Consider the following 19,320-nt stretch of genomic DNA (forward strand, 5'->3'; position numbering starts at 1 on the left):
GTGTTTTGTAACGGATGAGTTACCAGCAGTGATTTGCTCTTTTACAGTCTTGTTAATCCTATATAAAAGACTTGCTGACAGATTAGCGCATGTGGGCTGTTTCAGTCTAAAAGACTTTTCTTTTTTAAGCGCTTTGAATGACAGAAAACCCAGAAGTGGTGGGGAGAAAAAGAAAGAGTGTGGGAGATTAGCTGCTTTATTTCTGCCGTTGCTCATATTGAACTGAAAAACTTCAACTGCCAACATTAAAGGTTGCATAATCATGTGTGTGCTGCTCACATGTGGGCTCTCTCAACCTATTTTCTGTGTGCATGTGTCTGTATCCCCACAGTTTATACTTAAAAGCTTGAAAACAAATAGCAAAGGCAGAAAATGGGTTGAGTTTAAATAATGCAACCACCAGATTTTGGAGAAAAAAGGCAGAAAAATCTTTACCCATGGGGAAACATCATGCAATTTTAAAAGATAAATGGGAAACTTAGACAAAGGCAAACAGTAAGATGTACAAACAGGAATACTAACAAAACAAAGGGAAACACTGAGTTACAACTTCGTAAATCAGAATATTAGCTTGCTTATCTTTGCAAGCAGAGGGTAAAGTACCCACAAATTTTACTCAAGAGTAGCACAACTTCAACATATTTTTACTCAAATAAAAATAAAAGTAGCTGCCCCAAAAATTATTCTAGTAAGAGTAAAAATGTATTTGGTAAAAAGTCCACTTAAGTACTGAATAACTGATCAAAATCAATCATTTAATATTTAAAAATTACATAATCAAATTGACCAAAACATAGAGTTCTGTGAAAATTTTGGGTATTTTATGAATCAAAGTGAAAATAATTTATATAAATAACATAATTACAAAAATAACAAAAGCAAGCAAAAGAAACAAATATATATCAAAATCGGTTTCTTTCAATAATAATAAAAAAAACTTATGAAACTTTAACAAAAACTGCAGGTGTTTGTTCATTCAGTGAAGAAATTCTTGACTACCGTACTTAAAAGCCATCAACTGAAAGACAATGGAGAAATAGTAAGTGGTGAAATACTGCCATCTGGTGAACACCTGAAGTCACTACAAGGACATATCTATTAATTCCAAGGTTTTGATATGCAAGTCATAAATAATCTGGCCTTCGTTGGATTCTAAAAAAATTATTCAACATGCTCTGAAGCTTGTAATTTTGGCAGTGTGCATGTGTAAGTGCCAAGTCCTGTCTGAAAATATAATCAGCATATGCAGAAAGAAATCAGGAGAGGAAAGCATGAATCACTCAAATGTTTCTGGTGAGCTGATTGAACTTGATAAAAAAAAAAAAAAGAGAGAGAGAACTGAAGGACACAACTCCCAAAAACATGTCTGACCGAGGAAGCCTCTGTGCCTTTCCAATCTTTCTCCAGCCTCTTGGACCTTGATGATTACCAAGTCAAATGCAAAATGTACTTTCATCTGAAAAGAAGACTTTGAACTGTTAAACAGCATTTAATTTTTATTGATAGTGTTAACTTTTTTAGTTTTGCTATGAATGTTCTGTAAAATCTGTGTGCTTCTGTCAGTCTTGGCCAAAATTCTCTTGTAAGAGAGACTTTTAATCAATCTTGTAAAACTGAAAACATCGTATTAACTGAACTTCACAGCCAAATAGATGTGTGGAAAGACGAAAACAACCGATTAAGACATCAGGTTGGAGGCTAAAGCTTGGACACAATTGTGTCTTCCCAATGGACAACAACCTTATGCACTTCCCAAATTAGCTCCAAAGTGGCTTAAATAAATCAAAATCAAGATTCCAAAATTGTGGTCCAATATTGCAACCACAAGCTCTGACCTCACTCCTAAGGAAATTAAAGTAGGTTTGGTCAAAAGGAATGGGGTTAAACTCCAACAATTCATTTTGAGAAGGTTGTATCAATATACCAGTTTAAACTAGAAATGTCAGCTTGTCTTGGAAAGAAAAAGCAGAGTCAAAAAATAATTCAGATAAATGTAGATAGGTAAAAATAAACTTTTAATAACTTTCAGAAACAACTGAAATACATGTGCAATAACTCAAAGAGAACAAAAATCTAAATAAAAAATTAAAGACAAGTTCCTGAGAGGCATGAACACACTTAAAACAATCAGCAAGTAAAATGAGCGTGTGACCTGAGTGAATAAAACTTGGGAGCATACACATTTAGGAAGAAAAATGGTGCGCAAAACTATTGACTATATACAAAAGGAAATTAAACTGGAAAATGAACAAGAGTTTATTACCAGGAGAAAAGATACTGCTGTACAATCATGTTATCTCGTTAAAAAAAAAGATTATTTATTTTTTGAAAAATTTTATTTGTGGTAATCATTTAAAGTGATATTGCCAATTTTGGTAAAGATGAATCTTTTCAAAAAAAAAATTGATGGCAGTAAAATAGAAATATTTGCAGCATGCGTATTTAAGCTCAATGCAGTGTCTATATTAAAAACTCAGAAATATGTAGCTGTTGATGTTAATTAGTAATTAGACAGGTAAGATAATTTCTGTGTTTCTGCTGGTTCCTGGTATTGTGCATTTTCTTAATAGTTTCTAATTAGCAAAAAGATTTGCTTCCCAGTCCTACAGAACTGCATGCATTTTTTTAACCTGCTACCACCTCAGTTCAATGAAAGGTAGACACCAAATCCCTGAAATCCTGAGAAGAACATTGATAACCATTTGTATCATTAGTTATCCATAGTCGTCTTTGTCCAAAGTACATGTTTTATAAAATCATGACAATTTTTTCTTAAACCTACTTTGGTACTTCTCCACACATGCAAAATCCCTCATGTAATGTGTAATGTTTCCCCTGGTACTGTAACAGGTTACTGTTATTCATGTTAAATATGCTCAGTTTAAAAATTGCATTGCCCTTCCGCTACATCAGAAAATAAGCGGGGATACCCTTTCTCCCAAGCATGAAAGTGCAACATACTCAATGTATAATATAATGCAACAAAATACAGTCCTTAAATTCAGCAACACTTAAATGACAGTCAAATCAAAGTTTTTAAAGGCAAATCTGAATGTACAGAAACACACTACAGTACAGCTCAGTTATAATAAAACAAGTACAATTATTTTTCCGACCTCAATAACAATGTGTCTCCATGTAAATAATGAGTTCTTTCTCCTTTGATTCATCTCTTTGATATAAACGGATTCAATCAAGTACTAAAAGTGCTGGTTAGAAATATTTAAGCAGAATTAATTCCTTTGAGTCACATTCAAATTCTTTCAGCATCATTCAAAACCATTTATGGATATTATTTTAACCTAATAAACAACCTTTTGTACTCAAGATTAAAAGACAATTTATATATAAAATACAAAGACTATTTATAACAATGTCAAAGAATATTTCTGGATAAGCTTCTTAACCATCATTTACTGGCTCATTGAGTTTTACTATTACATGCTGTTAAAAAGCATTTAATTTAAAATACATAAATGAATAAATACATGAATAAATAACTTTGACAAGACAGTTTACGTTGTAACAAAATAAGAGTTACATCATATTGCAAGTAAATTGTAACGTCAATATATCAAAGAAGCTGGTTAAGCTGATAAGTGCTAGCTTGGTACCTCTCCGTCTCGTTGTGTTAAAAGACCTGATCACTCAAATAAAGAGATCAGCTGCACTGATGAACCTTTTGGAGCATTGACCCAAGACCACAATCCAAATCCTGGATAAAGAGCTTCAGTGAATGTGGTGTGGAAAGTGTGGATGTGGATCAATGTGTCCGAGGAGACTCTGTAGAAGGACAGCGTTCCTGCCGGCCAGTCCAAATACACTGCTACCCTGTGAGATGAAGTGGGTGTGACCACTGTGGTGTAAGGGATGGATATTCCTTTTTTATTGTGCCAAACAGAGTAAGAGTTGCCATCAAAGAACAAAGTCCAGGATTGGTCATTTCCACCAAACCAACCATCATTTCCCTCTCCTCTCCTGATAATTCCTTTGCAACTCACTGAAGTGTGAACCCCTCCCATTAGCTCGACCTCCCAGTAACAGCGACCTGTCAGGCCATTTGAACACATCACCTGATGGTTCTTCTCAAACCTGTCTGGATGATCAGGATACGGCTGAGCCTCCTCCACATATGATGCCTTTGTGTTGTTGTCTGACAGTTTCACATTTCGGTTCATCGAGTTTGTGTCGACTGTGAGTTTACAGTAATCTGAAGAGCAAAACAGAAAGTAATGCCTTGTGAGTAAATCCTGTGATTCACAGTAATAATAGTTATAATGCAACACATTAACCTGTATCCCCTCTCTCCTTTATCCCACCTGGACATTTCAATAAACACATCTATCCTTCTAACCACATATTAAAAAACTACTCTTGCAGTTTTTAGGTAATGTAGCCAATAAAGAGTAGCTCCAGATAAACTTCTGGTTTTAGCGAAAAGTTTCAGCAAACCAAGTCACAGAGGAGGTGTTCTTGATAAAACACATTCTTCAGAAAGACATGTATAAATATGCACCACAACAGATGGACTGTTTATTACATTGCAGCATGTTGATGGAGAAGTTTTCCCCTTCGTTTTGTCACGTTTCATTTTTTTAGCTGTTCACCCGTAAGCTATTCTGTATCACATTTCCTCCATAACAAACCAAACATAATCTATGACATCGTCCACACAGAGACGAATATGGTAAATTTTTAAAAACAAAAAATAATGTGTGTTCAAACTAGAGTATGTCACGCCACCAAAGACATTGTAGCAGGCATGCCAGGCCAATAGGTGGCGCTGCAACACTGTTTGTGTGAGTGTGGCACACACCAGTCACAAAGAGAGATGGAGCTACTTCATGACTTCAAAAAAGATGTGGCTCACATGTACACGATGTTACCTACATGGTTCATAGTTAGTAACAAATTGGACGCTCCACAAACAAAGCTTATCTTGCTCAAATCTACTTATGTCAAAAAACTGTTCATTGTGAAAAGAAATTATGATTAAGTCAATAATAGAAAAAAAACATTTAGCCTGAATTGGTGACAAGATTGAATGACCCAGAAATAAAAAAGAGCAATCCAAAAACGTTAGCCAGCCTCAGAAAGAGACAGAACAGTCAGAGTCCTGAAACACTGTGTTTGAGCTACCTTTATATCTGTCACAACCCCCTTTCAGGTGCAACTGGAGCTATAATGAACTTACCTATTCACCATATGTAGAGAAGAATAAACATGCCAAACTTAGGACTCTCAAATCATCACAACACTGAAACATGAAACTGGCATTTTGAAATTCTTCCACTCTGGAACTTGGCTTCAAAAATGATTGCTTTTGGTCTCCCAAAACACTGGATCAGTGTGAACCCACAGCCTAAACATCAAAATGTTTTTGTGGATATGTGGTTGTTGGAGTTTGCTATAGGCAGAATCTGGCTTTTGTTCCCATTTGTTAATTTACGTCACAGTTTCTGATCTCATACCTGAAAATTAGTAATTGGTAAAATAGCCTGGAGCTTGCTTTTTTGTGAACTAGTGATAAGGTCAAAAACAAAACTGTACTTACATTTCCTCAGTCCTGGTGTTAACCACTTGACTCCAGCTGGATGTATTCTGAAGAAATTTAGCAGGGAAGAAAAATGTTAATTCTTCTTTACGTCACACAATGACAGTAACATATTTTCTTCGTCTCAACACAGTGAATTTGTCTGTGATTGAATTGGGCCTTTCCATACCTGAGAACTTCAAGCTTGGACTGTGGATCCTTCAAATTAGCAGATAGAAGCTTTACTCCAGCATCATCTGAATGGTTAAAGGTCAGATCGAGTTCTCTCAGATGGGAAGAGTTGGAATTCAAAGCTGATGCCAGAGACGCAAATCCTTCTCCTGTGACCATACAGCCAGACAGTCTACACACACACAGAACAAGGTAGTTGAGCACAAGGCAGGACTTTAGTAATTATGTCATTCTTGCAAACTGAAGACTTTGGTCAACAAAAGTGATGGCATTTTTTCCTTTTATAGATGTTGGGAAAAGACAAAACTTTATTTTCAGAAAAATGAGGATTATATTAGATATCTTTCCAAGTTCTATCTATTTTAGTACCTACATGCTTTCTGAAGGTAGGAAGGGTGTATTTCAGGACGTGAGAGTAAAAGGGGCTAAATACAAATGTACATCACACTTTCTAGAAAATTATTAGCTAAAAAAATTGCAAATAATCAGCAAAAATCTATTTGCTAAAAATAATTATTTTTTCCCAAATCCTTTTTCTTTGCATCAAATGGCAGCCCAATAAAAGACAATAAAAGATAAAAGAAGTATGTTTTTCTGTGTCAAGTTCAAGAAAAAAAATTGGTAGTTTGACCACGTTCAAAAAGCACAGTAACATATTAAAATCAAACTAATACAGTAAGAATAACACAAAGCAAAAAGGCTTCAGAATGCCAAAAAATAAACGCATCAGAAGTGGTAAAAACGTTATTGGGTTCTCACCAGAACTTGAAATTTACTAGTGTAGCATTATTTAAGGTTTATTTTTCTGATGAAATACCTGACTGATTTCACTAAGAACACAGTCGTTTTTGCTTTGAGTCGGAATTTTACTGGACTGAGTTCAACAATCATCCAATGAGCTCATTAGTCAGGGATTACCTTAGCGTTTCTAGCCTACAGTATGAACTCTCCAGTCCAGTCGATAGAAGCTTCACTCCTGAATCCTGCAGGTTGTTGTTACTAAGGTCCAGCTCTTTAAGGCTAGCAGACTCAGAGCTGAGAACTGCAGACAAAGCTTCACAACTAGTTTCTGAGAGGCAACAAAGATTCAGCCTATGGGGAAAAAGAAGTGCAAAAGAACAGACAAAATATTATGTTCGAAATCTCCAAAAAATGTAATGGCTAAATTTCAAGTATTGCTTTACTCCATGCTGACCTGAGAATTTCCAGTTGACAAAATGAACGTCTCAGTCCCTCAGACAACTTATTCACTGCTGAACCTTGCAGGATGTTGTTGCTCATGTCAAGCTCTCTCAGTCTAGATAAGCTGCTCAGATGTGAATGTAAGATGTCAATACTTCTCTCTGAGATGGAACAACCACTCATTCTGGAGAAAAATGAAAAACAAAGGTTGAACTTCTGTTAAGCAAATAAAAACTTGAATGCAACAGTTTACACCACTGATGTCACAAAAAACATAAACCAAAAACATGCTCCAAAACTAGAGGTGTTTCTATATAATTCAAAGATTAATTTCAAAATACAATTTTAATTATTATTCACAACATATTTTCATAATATATTCATAAATTATTTTTTGCAATAGAAATTCTTTCATTTGTAGACAACAATATAATCTCTACAGGCACAAAACAAAGTACTGTCTGAACTAATTCCAAAAAAATAATCTAATACTTTAAAATTAAACAAAACAGGTAGAAATTGTAATACTCAGTATATTAGACAGGTGAAAGAGTACTGTTAGCATCTTGAGATGTTTGGTTCTGAATATCTCACCTAAGAGTTCTGAGTGCACAGTTTGGGCTCCCCAATCCCTCAACAATCTGTTTCATTCCTGAATCTTGTAAGTTGTTGTTACTAAGATCCAGCTCCCTCAAAGAAGACGTGGTGCTGAGAACTGAGGACAAAGCTTCAAGACTACTTTGTGAAAGGACACAGAAAGTCAGTCTGAAAAAGAACATGTAAAAAAATGAACTGAGGGTTAATTTTTTGCTAAGCTTTTACTAACAAAGCAAATGATATTGAAATAAAATGTGTACTTACACAGCTTTCTTTGAGACTTTGATCAATGGTAGCAGCCTGAGAAGAATGTTTTCAGAGACAGAAAATCTGGTAAAGTTGAATACATCAAGATTTTCTTCTGAAGATAATAAGAAGCAGACCAGGGCCGACCACTGAGCAGGAGACAACTTATCAGTGCGTAGTGTTCCTGCAGATAAGAACTGCTGGATCTCTTGCATAAGAGAACCATCATTCAGTTCATTCAGACAGTGGAACAGATTTATGCTTTTCTCTGTAGACAGATTCTCACTGATCTTCTCTTTAATGTATTGGGCAGTTTTCTGATTGATCTGAGAGCTTCTTTCCGTTTGTTTCAACAGACCATGCAGGAGTTTCTGATTTGTCTCCAGTGAAAGTCCCAACAGAAAGCGAAGGAACAAATCTAGGTGCCCATTTGGACTCTGTAAGGTCTTGTTCACAGCACTGTGGTAAAAACTGAGGATCGTTGGTTTCTTCAACAATGCGGACAATGTTGGCAGAGTGTTTTCTTTCAGACGATTGACACCAGACTCTGTGAAGGTCAAATGGACATGAAGAGCAGCAAGAAACTCCTGAATACTCAAATGTACAAAACTGAACAGTTTGACATCAGACAGCACTCTCTCTACTTTAAAAATCTCTGTGAACATTCCAGAGTACTCTGAAGCACCTTGGAGACTGATTTCACATTCTCTCAAATCTGATTCATAAAAGATCAAGTTTCCTTTCTGCAACTGCTCAAAAGCTAGTTTTCCCAGAGACTTCATCATCTCCTTCCTCTTTGAACTCCAGTGTTCATCCGTCTCATTGTTCCCATCATATTTCACCATCTTAACTTTGGTTTGGACCAACAGGTAATGGATGTACATCTCAGTCATTGTCTTTGGCAGCTCTTTGGTCTGACTTGTCTTAAAGACGTTCTCCACAACTGTAGCAGCGATCCAGCAGAAGAGTGGGATGTGGCACATGTTGTGGAGGGTTTTTGATGTCTTGATATGGGAGATAATCTTGCTGGCCAGTTCCTCATCTCTGAATCTTTTTCTGAAGTACTCCTCCTTCTGTGGGTCATCAAACCCACTGACTTCTGTCACCATGTCAACATAGTCAGGAGGGATCCGACTGGCTGCTGCAGGCCGTGTGGTTATCCACAGACGAGCAGTGGGAAGCAATTTCCCTCTGATGAGGTTTGTCAGAAGTGCATCCACTGAGACAGGCTTGGTAATGTCAGTCAGAATGTCATTGTTTTTGAAGTCCAGAGGAAGTCGACACTCATCCAGACCATCAAAGATGAATATGACCTGGAACTCAATAAACTCGCAGATTTCCTTGGTTTCAGGAAAGAAATGATGAACAAGTTCCATCAAGCTGAACTCTTTCCCTTTCAGAGCATTCAGCTCCCTGAATGTGAAGGGGAATATGAACTGGATGTCCTGGTTGGTTTTGTTTTCAGCCCAGTCCAGCGTGAACTTCTGTGTTAGGACAGTTTTCCCAATGCCAGCCACTCCCCTTGTTATCACTGTTCTGACTGGGTTATTTTGTCCAGGTGAACCTCTGAAGAGCTGTTCCAGTCCGATCGTCGCTTCTTCTCCGTTTTGCTTTCTGGAAACTGTTTCGATGTGTCTAAACTCATGTTCTTCATTCACCTTTTTGGTTCCACTCTCTGTGATGTAGAGGTCTGTGTAGATATTATTCAGAGGGGTTGGGTTTCCTGCTTTATCAATCCCTTCAGACACACACTGAAACTTTTTTGTCAAAGCAGATTTAAGTTTACGTTGGCAAACTGCAGCATCAGCGTCTGAATAAACACAAAATCAATTAGGGAATTATAAAAAGTACATTTCACACACTTAATTTACATGTAAAAAAAATTCTATCTCAGGGAAGATTTTCTTACTTTTGAGAATATGATCAATTAGCTGCTTCAGGTGAACTTTGTCAAGGTCTTGCTTTATGATATCTGGTAATGCTCCCTCTACCAACACTTTCCCATCCTCACACAGATTTACAAAATCTTCTTTATATTGTAGGCAGAAACATTTCTGTGAGCTTTTCTGTTCATGTCTATGGAGAAAAAGAAAGAGCAAGTTTACTCTCTTTTATAAGACACGTGTAGTGCTGAATCTGTAGATTTTTTTAAATTAAAAATCAAACTTGAAGGAATTAATAATATCAAAAGTTGTAGTTATTGTGAATAGTAGAGTAATATTAATCAGTTAGAGATCACACTGATTGATTAATACATCAATAAGTGTGATTGGTGTTTTGGTAAAACACCAAAACATTTTTTTTTCTATTCATTAAATGCATCAAAGACTATTTTTGCTGTATAAATGCATCCCTTATTTTACATTTATATATCCTTATATACAAATTTGTGACTCATGCTTTGATCTATAAAAGGGGAAGAAATCCTGAAATTTCTTCATTTCATGTTGAAATAAAAAATATACCATCTCTCTCAAAGAACCTGCTGCATACTTTTAATGGCTTGTGTTATCATCCTTAGAAAAAATGTAATAGGTCAGAATCAGAGTTGGGAGGTCAAAACTGCTGGTCAGCAAACACAAGATGCCAACTATTAGTGCATTTCTAAAACATACCAGTTGGCAAATGTTACTTTACTTTTGCTTAAAAAATTATCATGATGTAGCACGGAAAACATTTTTTGAGATGTTGGGTTGTTTCAAATTGATCTATTTACTCATAATAACTGATATTGAAAATAAATGTTTGGGTCACAACATTATATCACAAGCTTGATTCTACTTGGGTATTACTGCATCCAAAATGCATCACATGAGATAATCGTGTACAAAACAAGTAAAAATGCTAAGCAACTAATGGGCTTTTAAATACTCATCCTTAAATATTTATACACTTAAAGACCCATGATGATGGGAAATTAAATGATTTCCCATCAACATTTAATTTATAGAGCTTTTACGTGTCTAACACTAAAGTATTTTAATCTGTATATATTAATACATTTGAGGTTCGACATTTATAATTGCAGTAAAATAAGCGCTACAACACTGCTAACAACAATTAAGCACATTCTCAAAATGCCTCAACAAATCTGTGTTGTTTCAATAACAGCTTACATTAGTTTAGGAGATGATGAATGTATTTTAAAGAAGATGACAACATCCTTTGATTCATCACTCCTGCATGATGCACAGCTAGGATCGGGTGAGTCTGGGCTCCGTAGCTGGATTCTGAAATAAGGAAGCAAATTAAAAATTATATACCATATATATATATATACAGTGTGTATATATATATATATATATATATATATATATATATATATATATATATATATATATATATATATATATATATATATATATATATATATATATCTAATAAATATGGTAGAGTGAAAAGACAGTTTTACTAGTTGTTATTCTGCAGATTGTCTCAAAACACTTTTCCAACAATCACAACTATTGAAGAAACTGAGGGTTTATTGTTTTTGCTTAGACTGTGAAAGCAGCTAAGCTGCTAGTTTTCAAAACGGCCAAATGAGAAGTCTGGTTCCATTCATCCGTCGGCCCATCCATCCGTCCAATCTCTTCAACTGTCATATCTCTTTGACATATATTTGAGCTACAAACATTTTCACTTGAATAATATCAATTCAGTCTATTTTTAAACAAATTTTCTTGAAGTTCTGTTTTTGTCATCTTACATCTCTTCAGCAGAAAAGGACTCTGCTTTAAAGTCAAAGTGAAGGTCCTTTGATGTATCACTCCTGCAGGACACACAGATAGGGCTAGGAAAGTCTCCTCTGTGCAGCAGTCTCCTGAATCAAAGTAAAATTACACAACTTCAGTGCAAAAAGTAATTATTCTGTAGAGCTTCCTATATTCACGCCTCTAGCAAATTATTATTTGGTCTTCTTTTTAAATACGTGAACAGTCATTCAGACACAACTAGACTGTAATTAAAAAAAACAAGAAGCAGGCTTACTTATTACAGCTAGTTAAATGAAACAGGTATGGTTAAATTAACAAAGAATCAAGATATCAGTAAGCATAATCATAATTTTGGTCATCAACCATAAAAAAATTGTAAAAAGTCTCACACTATCATCTTGTTAGGAATCAAGACGATTCATTGAAACACTGTCCAGGTTCAGCACTCTCTGACCTGTAACACATCACACATAGTATAGAGTGAATAATGATGATGATTGTATGAATGATGAAGCAGCAGTTTATAAAGGCAACATCTGCTCTGACAGAAAGATGCAACTGGTCTTTAATAAAAGATGTTGTGATTTGTTCAAAACTAGATAGCTCTAAGTGTTCATTTATACCAAGTCATTACAACCCTAAGCTGATTATCTCCAATTACCAATCAGTATTTCAGCAGAAGCCTTAGCTATGTTACATGAACATTTTTAAACAAGTCTATGAAGATTAGTTTAGACATCAGGATTTAATCTATTAACACTGAACTATATAAATTACAGAACATGTCACTGTTCATCCAAGTATACAAACACTTGATTTGTAATGGATAAAAATAGCAAATATCTTTGACCTTAAACACCCAAACACATAATCTCATGATGTGAAGTCATATGACCGAGTTGTAGTGTGGGACAGAGAAAAATGTGATTCAGGCATAGAAGAAAACATATATGTGAAAGTGGAATAACAATCACTTTAAGACAGCATATAAGGCTGTTTTAAAGACCACAACTGGTCCAAGGTGAAGGGAGAGGGTCTAATGCACCCTTTTCTTTCTCATTTGAAAAATAGTAGACCTAGCCTCTTATTGCTTCTACATGGGGGTTGGCTGGTGGTTTCCAATGTTTGATTATACAAAGCCACTATGATGTCATCCACAATTCATTACCTAACATTTTATATCGTCTTATTGACAATGTAGTAACCTTAAGTCGGAAACTGAATCTGTTTGTGACTACTTCCTCTCCTCCTACTCCAGAACTGGTCAAATGATATAGTTTCACATCAAAGGTCTGAATCAGCTTTTTCTGTTATTGGGGACTTCACTGACGTGTGAAGCTTTAGCTTTTTAAATTTCCACCCCATCATGCAAGTATAGATACCAACAAATAATTTTGTTGGTGGGATATGTTTTATTTAAAGTTTTATTTTAGTTCTTAAGGTTGAGAGGTTCTTTCAAAATTTTGTAAAATTCTCCCAGAAAAAGGCAGAATCTGTCAATGTTTCAGATCAAAAATAAGTCAGAGAGTATCAAATATCAAAAGAGTTTAATCATCTATGGTTTGTTAACTTTGGTCTGAATCACTTGTTGAGTTTATAATCTTATAACCTTTTCTTGAGGTTGGGTTTCTTCTAACACTGAAATTCTAAGTAAACCAGAACCTTGCAAAACAAATTATGCGAAAATGTATTGGTTGGATGTGTTTGGGTCAGGAGTACCAAGTATAAGATAGGAAGAAGATGCTGTGTTCCAAGCTAATTGAAAAAATGAAAAATGTGATCCTTTTATTTGCATTTTTCTGGGTTTTCAGGAAAACCTATCCGAAATGAACACCAATTGGATTTTCTTTACAAAAAAGGCATCCATCTTTTGTTAATTGTTTTGTTTTTGTTCCCACATCCCACAACTAAAAGAAAAATGAGTCAGTTTGTTTTAAGTAGACTAAACCAGGCTCACATCAACAGGTGGTTTCAGGAAGCAGGAGTAAAGCCAACAACTTTCCAATTGCAAGTCAAGTCTATCCACAGTCCCCGTCCCCCCCAAAAAAACACACCAGGAGCAAAAACGTCCCAGATTATTGATTATTTCGTGCAATCCAAAATCTGTTTGTTGAGATTCAGATTTTAGAATATCTGACACAGAAAGAGTGGAACCATTTTTAAAGTCTTTTAAATATCAAACAGGGCTGTTGTAGAAGAATATTTTAGTAATAGAGGTACTCAAATCATTCGAGGAATCATTACAGCCCTAATCTCTAACCAAACTTTTCTCCTACCTTTAGTTTACAAATTGATTTAGGGAACATGTTGGGAAATGCAGGACCGTCTTTGCTTCTTCTGTAATCGAAGAAAACTACTTACTTCCCTTTTTTCACTAAAAACAAGTCACAAATGAAACTTCATGTGGCATTGTATCACCATTTTTATGGCTGGTGAGTAAAAGTCATGGCATTTATGTTACACTGTAATGTAACATAAATGAGAATGAATAAAGAAAAACATATTCCAGAGTTAAAATTAGTCATCAGCCATAATGAACCTGATTAAGGATTTTCTGTGATTGGTTAGAGATAAACTGAGAAAAACTGGTCTGATGTTTGTAACTGAAAACTCTCTGTCGTTTCAAATTCCAGACAGATCTGTAACCATAAAAGGATTTATTTTCAGAATGGGCTCATGCTAGGTTTCTGCTCTTTTAAAACCTGTTTCTCAGTCGTTATCTTTAAGCAGCTGTCACTCTGTGACTGCTTAAACTTCCTGACGTGGAAATATGAGCCACATTAGAGAAAGCTTTAGCAGCCAGAGAGTTATAGTATTTCTTGTTTGATTTAAAGCTTTTGAACATCAACCAAGTCTTTTTATGTCCCATTTACTTTCACCACAAAAGAAAATCATCCCCATGAACTAAATAGATTTGTAGTTTCTGATCTAATTTCAGTCTTTGAGCTACTGAATTGAAAAATTCAAACCCAATTTAAAGGTCACTCTTATTTTCTCCCTAAAAGAGTTGAGTTGTGAATTCATGTTAGGTCTGCCTAGGAATTGACCAAGTATCCAGTAAAATGCATGTAAAATCTGTTGACTATTGACCTGATAGCAAATTAACTTTTGAGAAGAGAGGTAGACAGGATAAACAAATAAATAAACCTTACTGTAATTATTGATAATGAACAGATAAAATACTATGTTATTGATTATTGGTTAATATCTATAGTTACAGTCTCACATTTACTCTGCATTAATCTATTCAGATTTCAGCAAGTGCAAGGATGACCCACAAGTGCAGTTAAATTTCAGGACATGTCATTAGGGGGGTGGGGATGCAGCTTCCAGTCATGCTGGTTACATCATTGTTTGGGTTGAATACTCCCCTTTTATGGATTCTGTCCATTGTCATCCATGCAAACATTTCAGCCCACCAGTCAAACTTCCTTGTAATTTTTTAATGCTTTCCCATTTCTTTCCATTACTAATTTTTAGCTAAAACTTCAGAATGTAGCCGTCGTCTAGAAGCCATGATACTGAGTTTTGGCCATGTTATTGGCCGATTCGAATTTCAAGTAAACGAGCTGAGGTTCACCTGGGGGAATGGAAGACATGCTAAAACAACCAAACCAAAATTACAAAGGCAACATGTCTGTTTTTATGTCTCCACATTTTGGAGAGATCGACCCTAAAACACTCTTCCTTTCATCCGTGTTTATGTAAAGCAGTGTTGTGTCGTCAGAACACGGATATTTACGTAAACCTTTCACTAGGTTAAATGTAACATCACTGATGTTATGCACAATATTAAAAAAATGAAATAAATAATAATAATAATAATAATAAAACATTTGAATCTACCAGTAATTTTGGTATATATGCAGTTTTGTGCGACGTAGCCGAATAGTTCTTTAGGTGTGCAATGTCTTTTTTCATATAAAAATACCAGGACAACAATGAATGCTTCATAAGTTTAGCTTAAATAACATATAAGCCGATTAAAGTTGTCAGATCCAGCAGAAAGTTCTATAAACGGATACAATTGGATGAAGATACTTACTGTCTCGACGAAAGCTTAAACAATCCAGAGAAAAAAGAGAAACTAATTTTCTTTTTCTCCTCCTTCATCTTCTTCTTTTATGTTTTATTGGCGGATGGCAACCAACTTAAGGTGCATCTACCGCCACCTACTGGACTGGAGTGCGGTCATCAGTGATATCCATAGGAAATTTAATAATACCTCAATAATGTGTATGAGTGAGCAAATTCACACACATACACACTCATAGACACACGAATGTATATGTATACACAGGCACAAACATGCATATATACTTTTAAATACGAATAAATGTGTTTTTTAAAAATCTAATTTCTCCATCCTCTATTTCTCTTCTTTTACTTCTGCTTCTTGTTCTTCTTCATGAGTACTAATAGCGGTAGGCTAATAACGTTATATATATATATATATATATATATATATAATAAATGAATGAAATAAAATTAGATCTTACTATACAACTTACACTACTTAAAAAAATCAAATATAGACTGATATCATCTGCCTCCTGAATCTTTCTGTAATAAATCAACAATGTCCAAGTAAATTTTTATATTACTAAGGTTCTTAATTAACTTGTTTCTTTGAATCCTGTGTTTCCTATTGTATCATCTTCTCCACAGCTATAATATTGATTTATTTTTTCTTCTACTACATATTGATTCATAATAAAATATTTATCTTTGTTCTTTTTTTCTAATATTGACAAATCTACTTTAGCATCACAAAGTATTCAAGGTGGTATTGTAGGTAAAGAAACGGTCTGACACATATTTAATTTGTCTATATAAATTTTATTAAATTTAGAATTTACAATGCATAATTTATTCTTATCCTTTTCCCAACCATGTTTAAGCGCCTCTTATGTTGGATGATAATTTCTGTGATCATGCAAATTAGACCATCCGATCTAAATTTAAGAGACCTTTCTCCCATTTCAACCTGTATTGCTGCTGTTCAAATGATCTGAGTGAAGTTGGCCCCCCCACCTTTCTTGAAAGCAAAAGTAAAGATACTTAAAACTTGATATTGAATAACATTTAAATTAACTCTGCTGAAAATTATAAACTATGCACACATTAGACCAATACTTACATAATTAAGCCAGTGTGCATGGATTTAAATTAATTTCTATCACCTCCACACAGTTAGAGCTAAACATCTTATGCTTAAAACTTTCATACATTTATCTATTCCTTTCTTAACGTTTACACCCAATTTCATTCATTCAGTAAACCACAGCCCTGAAGGTCCCTGGTTCAATCCTGGGTTTCGGCAAATGTTATTAATGTGAACAATTTGCCCAAAAGCATCTAAGTTAACTATAATATTGGTTGAGGTCGACCATTACCAATAAGGCCTCGTTATATTCAACACAATGCTTTCCTGTTTTAGCAAAATCTTTCCTGTCATCAAACAACTAGCTTTCATCACTCAATTAGCCATAATATTGGTTGGGGAACGAGCATTATCAATAGGGCCGTTTCTTGTGTTAGGTAAACCATTTCTGTCATCAGACAACTAGCTTTCATCACTCCATTAGCGCTAATCTTAACTTATGCCCCATTGGCAAGCCCCAAAATCGATTGGTGTGCGGTTTGGCACAGAAGACATGGCCGAAATAGCTCAGCTGGGAGAGCGTCAGACTGAAGATCTGAAGGTCCCTGGTTCAATCCCGGGTTTCGGCAAGAGTTATTAATGTGAACAATTTGCCCAAAATAATCCAGGTTAACCATAATATTGGTTGGGGAACGAGCATTATCAATAGGGCCGTTTCTTGTGTTAGGTAAACCATTTCTGTCATCAGACAACTAGCTTTCATCACTCCATTAGCGCTAATCTTAACTTATGCCCCATTGGCAAGCCCCAAAATCGATTGGTGTGCGGTTTGGCACAGAAGACATGGCCGAAATAGCTCAGCTGGGAGAGCGTCAGACTGAAGATCTGAAGGTCCCTGGTTCAATCCCGGGTTTCGGCAAATGTAATTAATGTGAACAGTTTGCCCCAAAGACATCTAAGTTAACTATAATATTGGTTGAGGTCGAGCATTACCGATAAGGCCTCGTTATATTCAACACAACGCTTTCCTGTTTTAGTAAAATCTTTCCTGTCATCAGACAACTAGCTTTCATCACTCCATTATCACTAATCCTAACTTATGCCCCATTGGCAAGCCCCAAAATCGATTGGTGTGCGGTTTGGCACAGAAGATATGGCCGAAATAGCTCAGCTGGGAGAGCGTCAGACTGAAGATCTGAAGGTCCCTGGTTCAATCCCGGGTTTCGGCAAGAGTTATTAATGTGAACAGTTTGCCCAAAGTTATCTAGGATAACTATAATATTGGTTGGGGAACGAGCATTAACAATAAGGCCTCTTAATACTCAATAGGGCCGTTTCTTGTATTAGGTAATCCATTTCTGTCCTCAGACAACTAGCTTTCATCACTCCATTATCACTAATCCTAACTTATGCCCCATTGGCAAGCCCCAAAATCGATTGGTGTGCGGTTTGGCACAGAAGATATGGCCGAAATAGCTCAGCTGGGAGATCGTCAGACTGAAGATCTGAAGGTCCCTGGTTCAATCCCGGGTTTCGGCAAGAGTTATTAATGTGAACAATTTGCCCAAAATAATCCAGGGTAACTATAATATTGGTTGGGGTAGAGCATTAACAATAAGGCCTCTTAATATTCAATAGGACCTTTTCTTGTTTTAGGTAAACCATTTCTGTCATCAGACAACTAGCTTTCATCAATCCATTATCACTAATCCTAACTTATGCCCCATTGGCAAGCCCCAAAATCGATTGGTGTGCGGTTTGGCACAGAAGACATGGCCGAAATAGCTCAGCTGGGAGAGCGTCAGACTGAAGATCTGAAGGTCCCTGGTTCAATCCCGGGTTTCGGCAAGAGTTATTAATGTGAACAGTTTGCCCAAAGTTATCTAGGATAACTATAATATTGGTTGGGGAACGAGCATTAACAATAAGGCCTCTTAATACTCAATAGGGCCGTTTCTTGTATTAGGTAATCAATTTCTGTCCTCAGACAACTAGCTTTCATCAATCCATTATCAATATTTTCTACTTATGCCCCATTGGCAAGCCCCAAAATCGATTGGTGTGCGGTTTGGCACAGAAGATATGGCCGAAATAGCTCAGCTGGGAGAGCGTCAGACTGAAGATCTGAAGGTCCCTGGTTCAATCCCGGGTTTCGGCAAGAGTTATTAATGTGAACAATTTGCCCAAAATAATCCAGGGTAACCATAATATTGGTTGGGGAACGAGCATTAACAATAAGGCCTCTTAATACTCAATAGGGCCGTTTCTTGTGTTAGGTAAACCATTTCTGTCATCAGACAACTAGCTTTCATCACTCCATTAGCGCTAATCTTAACTTATGCCCCATTGGCAAGCCCCAAAATCGATTGGTGTGCGGTTTGGCACAGAAGACATGGCCGAAATAGCTCAGCTGGGAGAGCGTAAGACTGAAGATCTCAAGGTCCCTGGTTCAATCGCGGGTTTCGGCAAATGTAATTAATGTGAACAGTTTGCCCCAAAGAAATCTAAGTTAACTGAAAAATTGGTTGAGGTCGAGCATTACCAATAAGGCCTCGTTATATTCAACACAACGCTTTCCTGTTTTAGCAAAATCTTTCCTGTCATCAAACAACTAGCTTTCATCACTCAATTAGCGCTAATCTTAACTTATGCCCCATTGGCAAGCCCCAAAATCGATTGGTGTGCGGTTTGGCACAGAAGACATGGCCGAAATAGCTCAGCTGGGAGATCGTCAGACTGAAGATCTGAAGGTC

At 36.0% G+C, this 19,320-nt stretch overlaps 1 protein-coding gene and 5 non-coding genes across 6 annotated transcripts; 5 read left to right on the plus strand and 1 right to left on the minus strand.

The window, feature by feature from the left end:
* Positions 1–1,998: 1,998 nt before the first annotated feature.
* LOC102228563 (NACHT, LRR and PYD domains-containing protein 12-like) lies at positions 1,999–15,587 on the minus strand. Its single transcript, XM_014471566.2, has 12 exons — positions 15,509–15,587; positions 11,853–11,917; positions 11,457–11,570; positions 10,867–10,980; positions 9,660–9,826; positions 7,769–9,560; positions 7,502–7,672; positions 6,921–7,091; positions 6,644–6,817; positions 5,724–5,897; positions 5,555–5,601; positions 1,999–4,210 (listed from the first exon to the last, which is right to left on the minus strand). The coding sequence occupies exons 2-12, from the start codon at positions 11,858–11,860 to the stop codon at positions 3,645–3,647; spliced, it is 3,498 nt and encodes a 1,165-aa protein (XP_014327052.1). The 5' UTR covers positions 11,861–11,917; positions 15,509–15,587; the 3' UTR covers positions 1,999–3,644.
* A 1,536-nt stretch (positions 15,588–17,123) lies between these two features.
* On the plus strand, positions 17,124–17,196 carry trnaf-gaa. Its single transcript has one exon. It is a non-coding gene; the product is annotated as a tRNA-Phe (tRNA).
* A 217-nt stretch (positions 17,197–17,413) lies between these two features.
* On the plus strand, positions 17,414–17,486 carry trnaf-gaa. Its single transcript has one exon. It is a non-coding gene; the product is annotated as a tRNA-Phe (tRNA).
* A 237-nt stretch (positions 17,487–17,723) lies between these two features.
* trnaf-gaa lies at positions 17,724–17,796 on the plus strand. The gene has a single exon. It is a non-coding gene; the product is annotated as a tRNA-Phe (tRNA).
* Positions 17,797–18,342: 546 nt separating this feature from the next.
* On the plus strand, positions 18,343–18,415 carry trnaf-gaa. The gene has a single exon. It is a non-coding gene; the product is annotated as a tRNA-Phe (tRNA).
* A 237-nt stretch (positions 18,416–18,652) lies between these two features.
* On the plus strand, positions 18,653–18,725 carry trnaf-gaa. The gene has a single exon. It is a non-coding gene; the product is annotated as a tRNA-Phe (tRNA).
* Positions 18,726–19,320: the final 595 nt, after the last annotated feature.

This window comes from Xiphophorus maculatus, chromosome 23, assembly GCF_002775205.1.
Source record: "Xiphophorus maculatus strain JP 163 A chromosome 23, X_maculatus-5.0-male, whole genome shotgun sequence".
Lineage (NCBI taxonomy): Eukaryota > Metazoa > Chordata > Actinopteri > Cyprinodontiformes > Poeciliidae > Xiphophorus > Xiphophorus maculatus.

Excerpts from the sequence above, each read along its gene's own strand:
- LOC102228563 (XM_014471566.2), bottom strand. Across the intron at positions 10,981-11,456 it reads TCCTTTTCTGCTGAAGAGAT|AATCCAGCTACGGAGCCCAG; the intron begins GTAAGATGACAA and ends TCCTTATTTCAG. Across the intron at positions 7,092-7,501 it reads TGTGCACTCAGAACTCTTAG|AATGAGTGGTTGTTCCATCT; the intron begins GTGAGATATTCA and ends ATTTTTCTCCAG.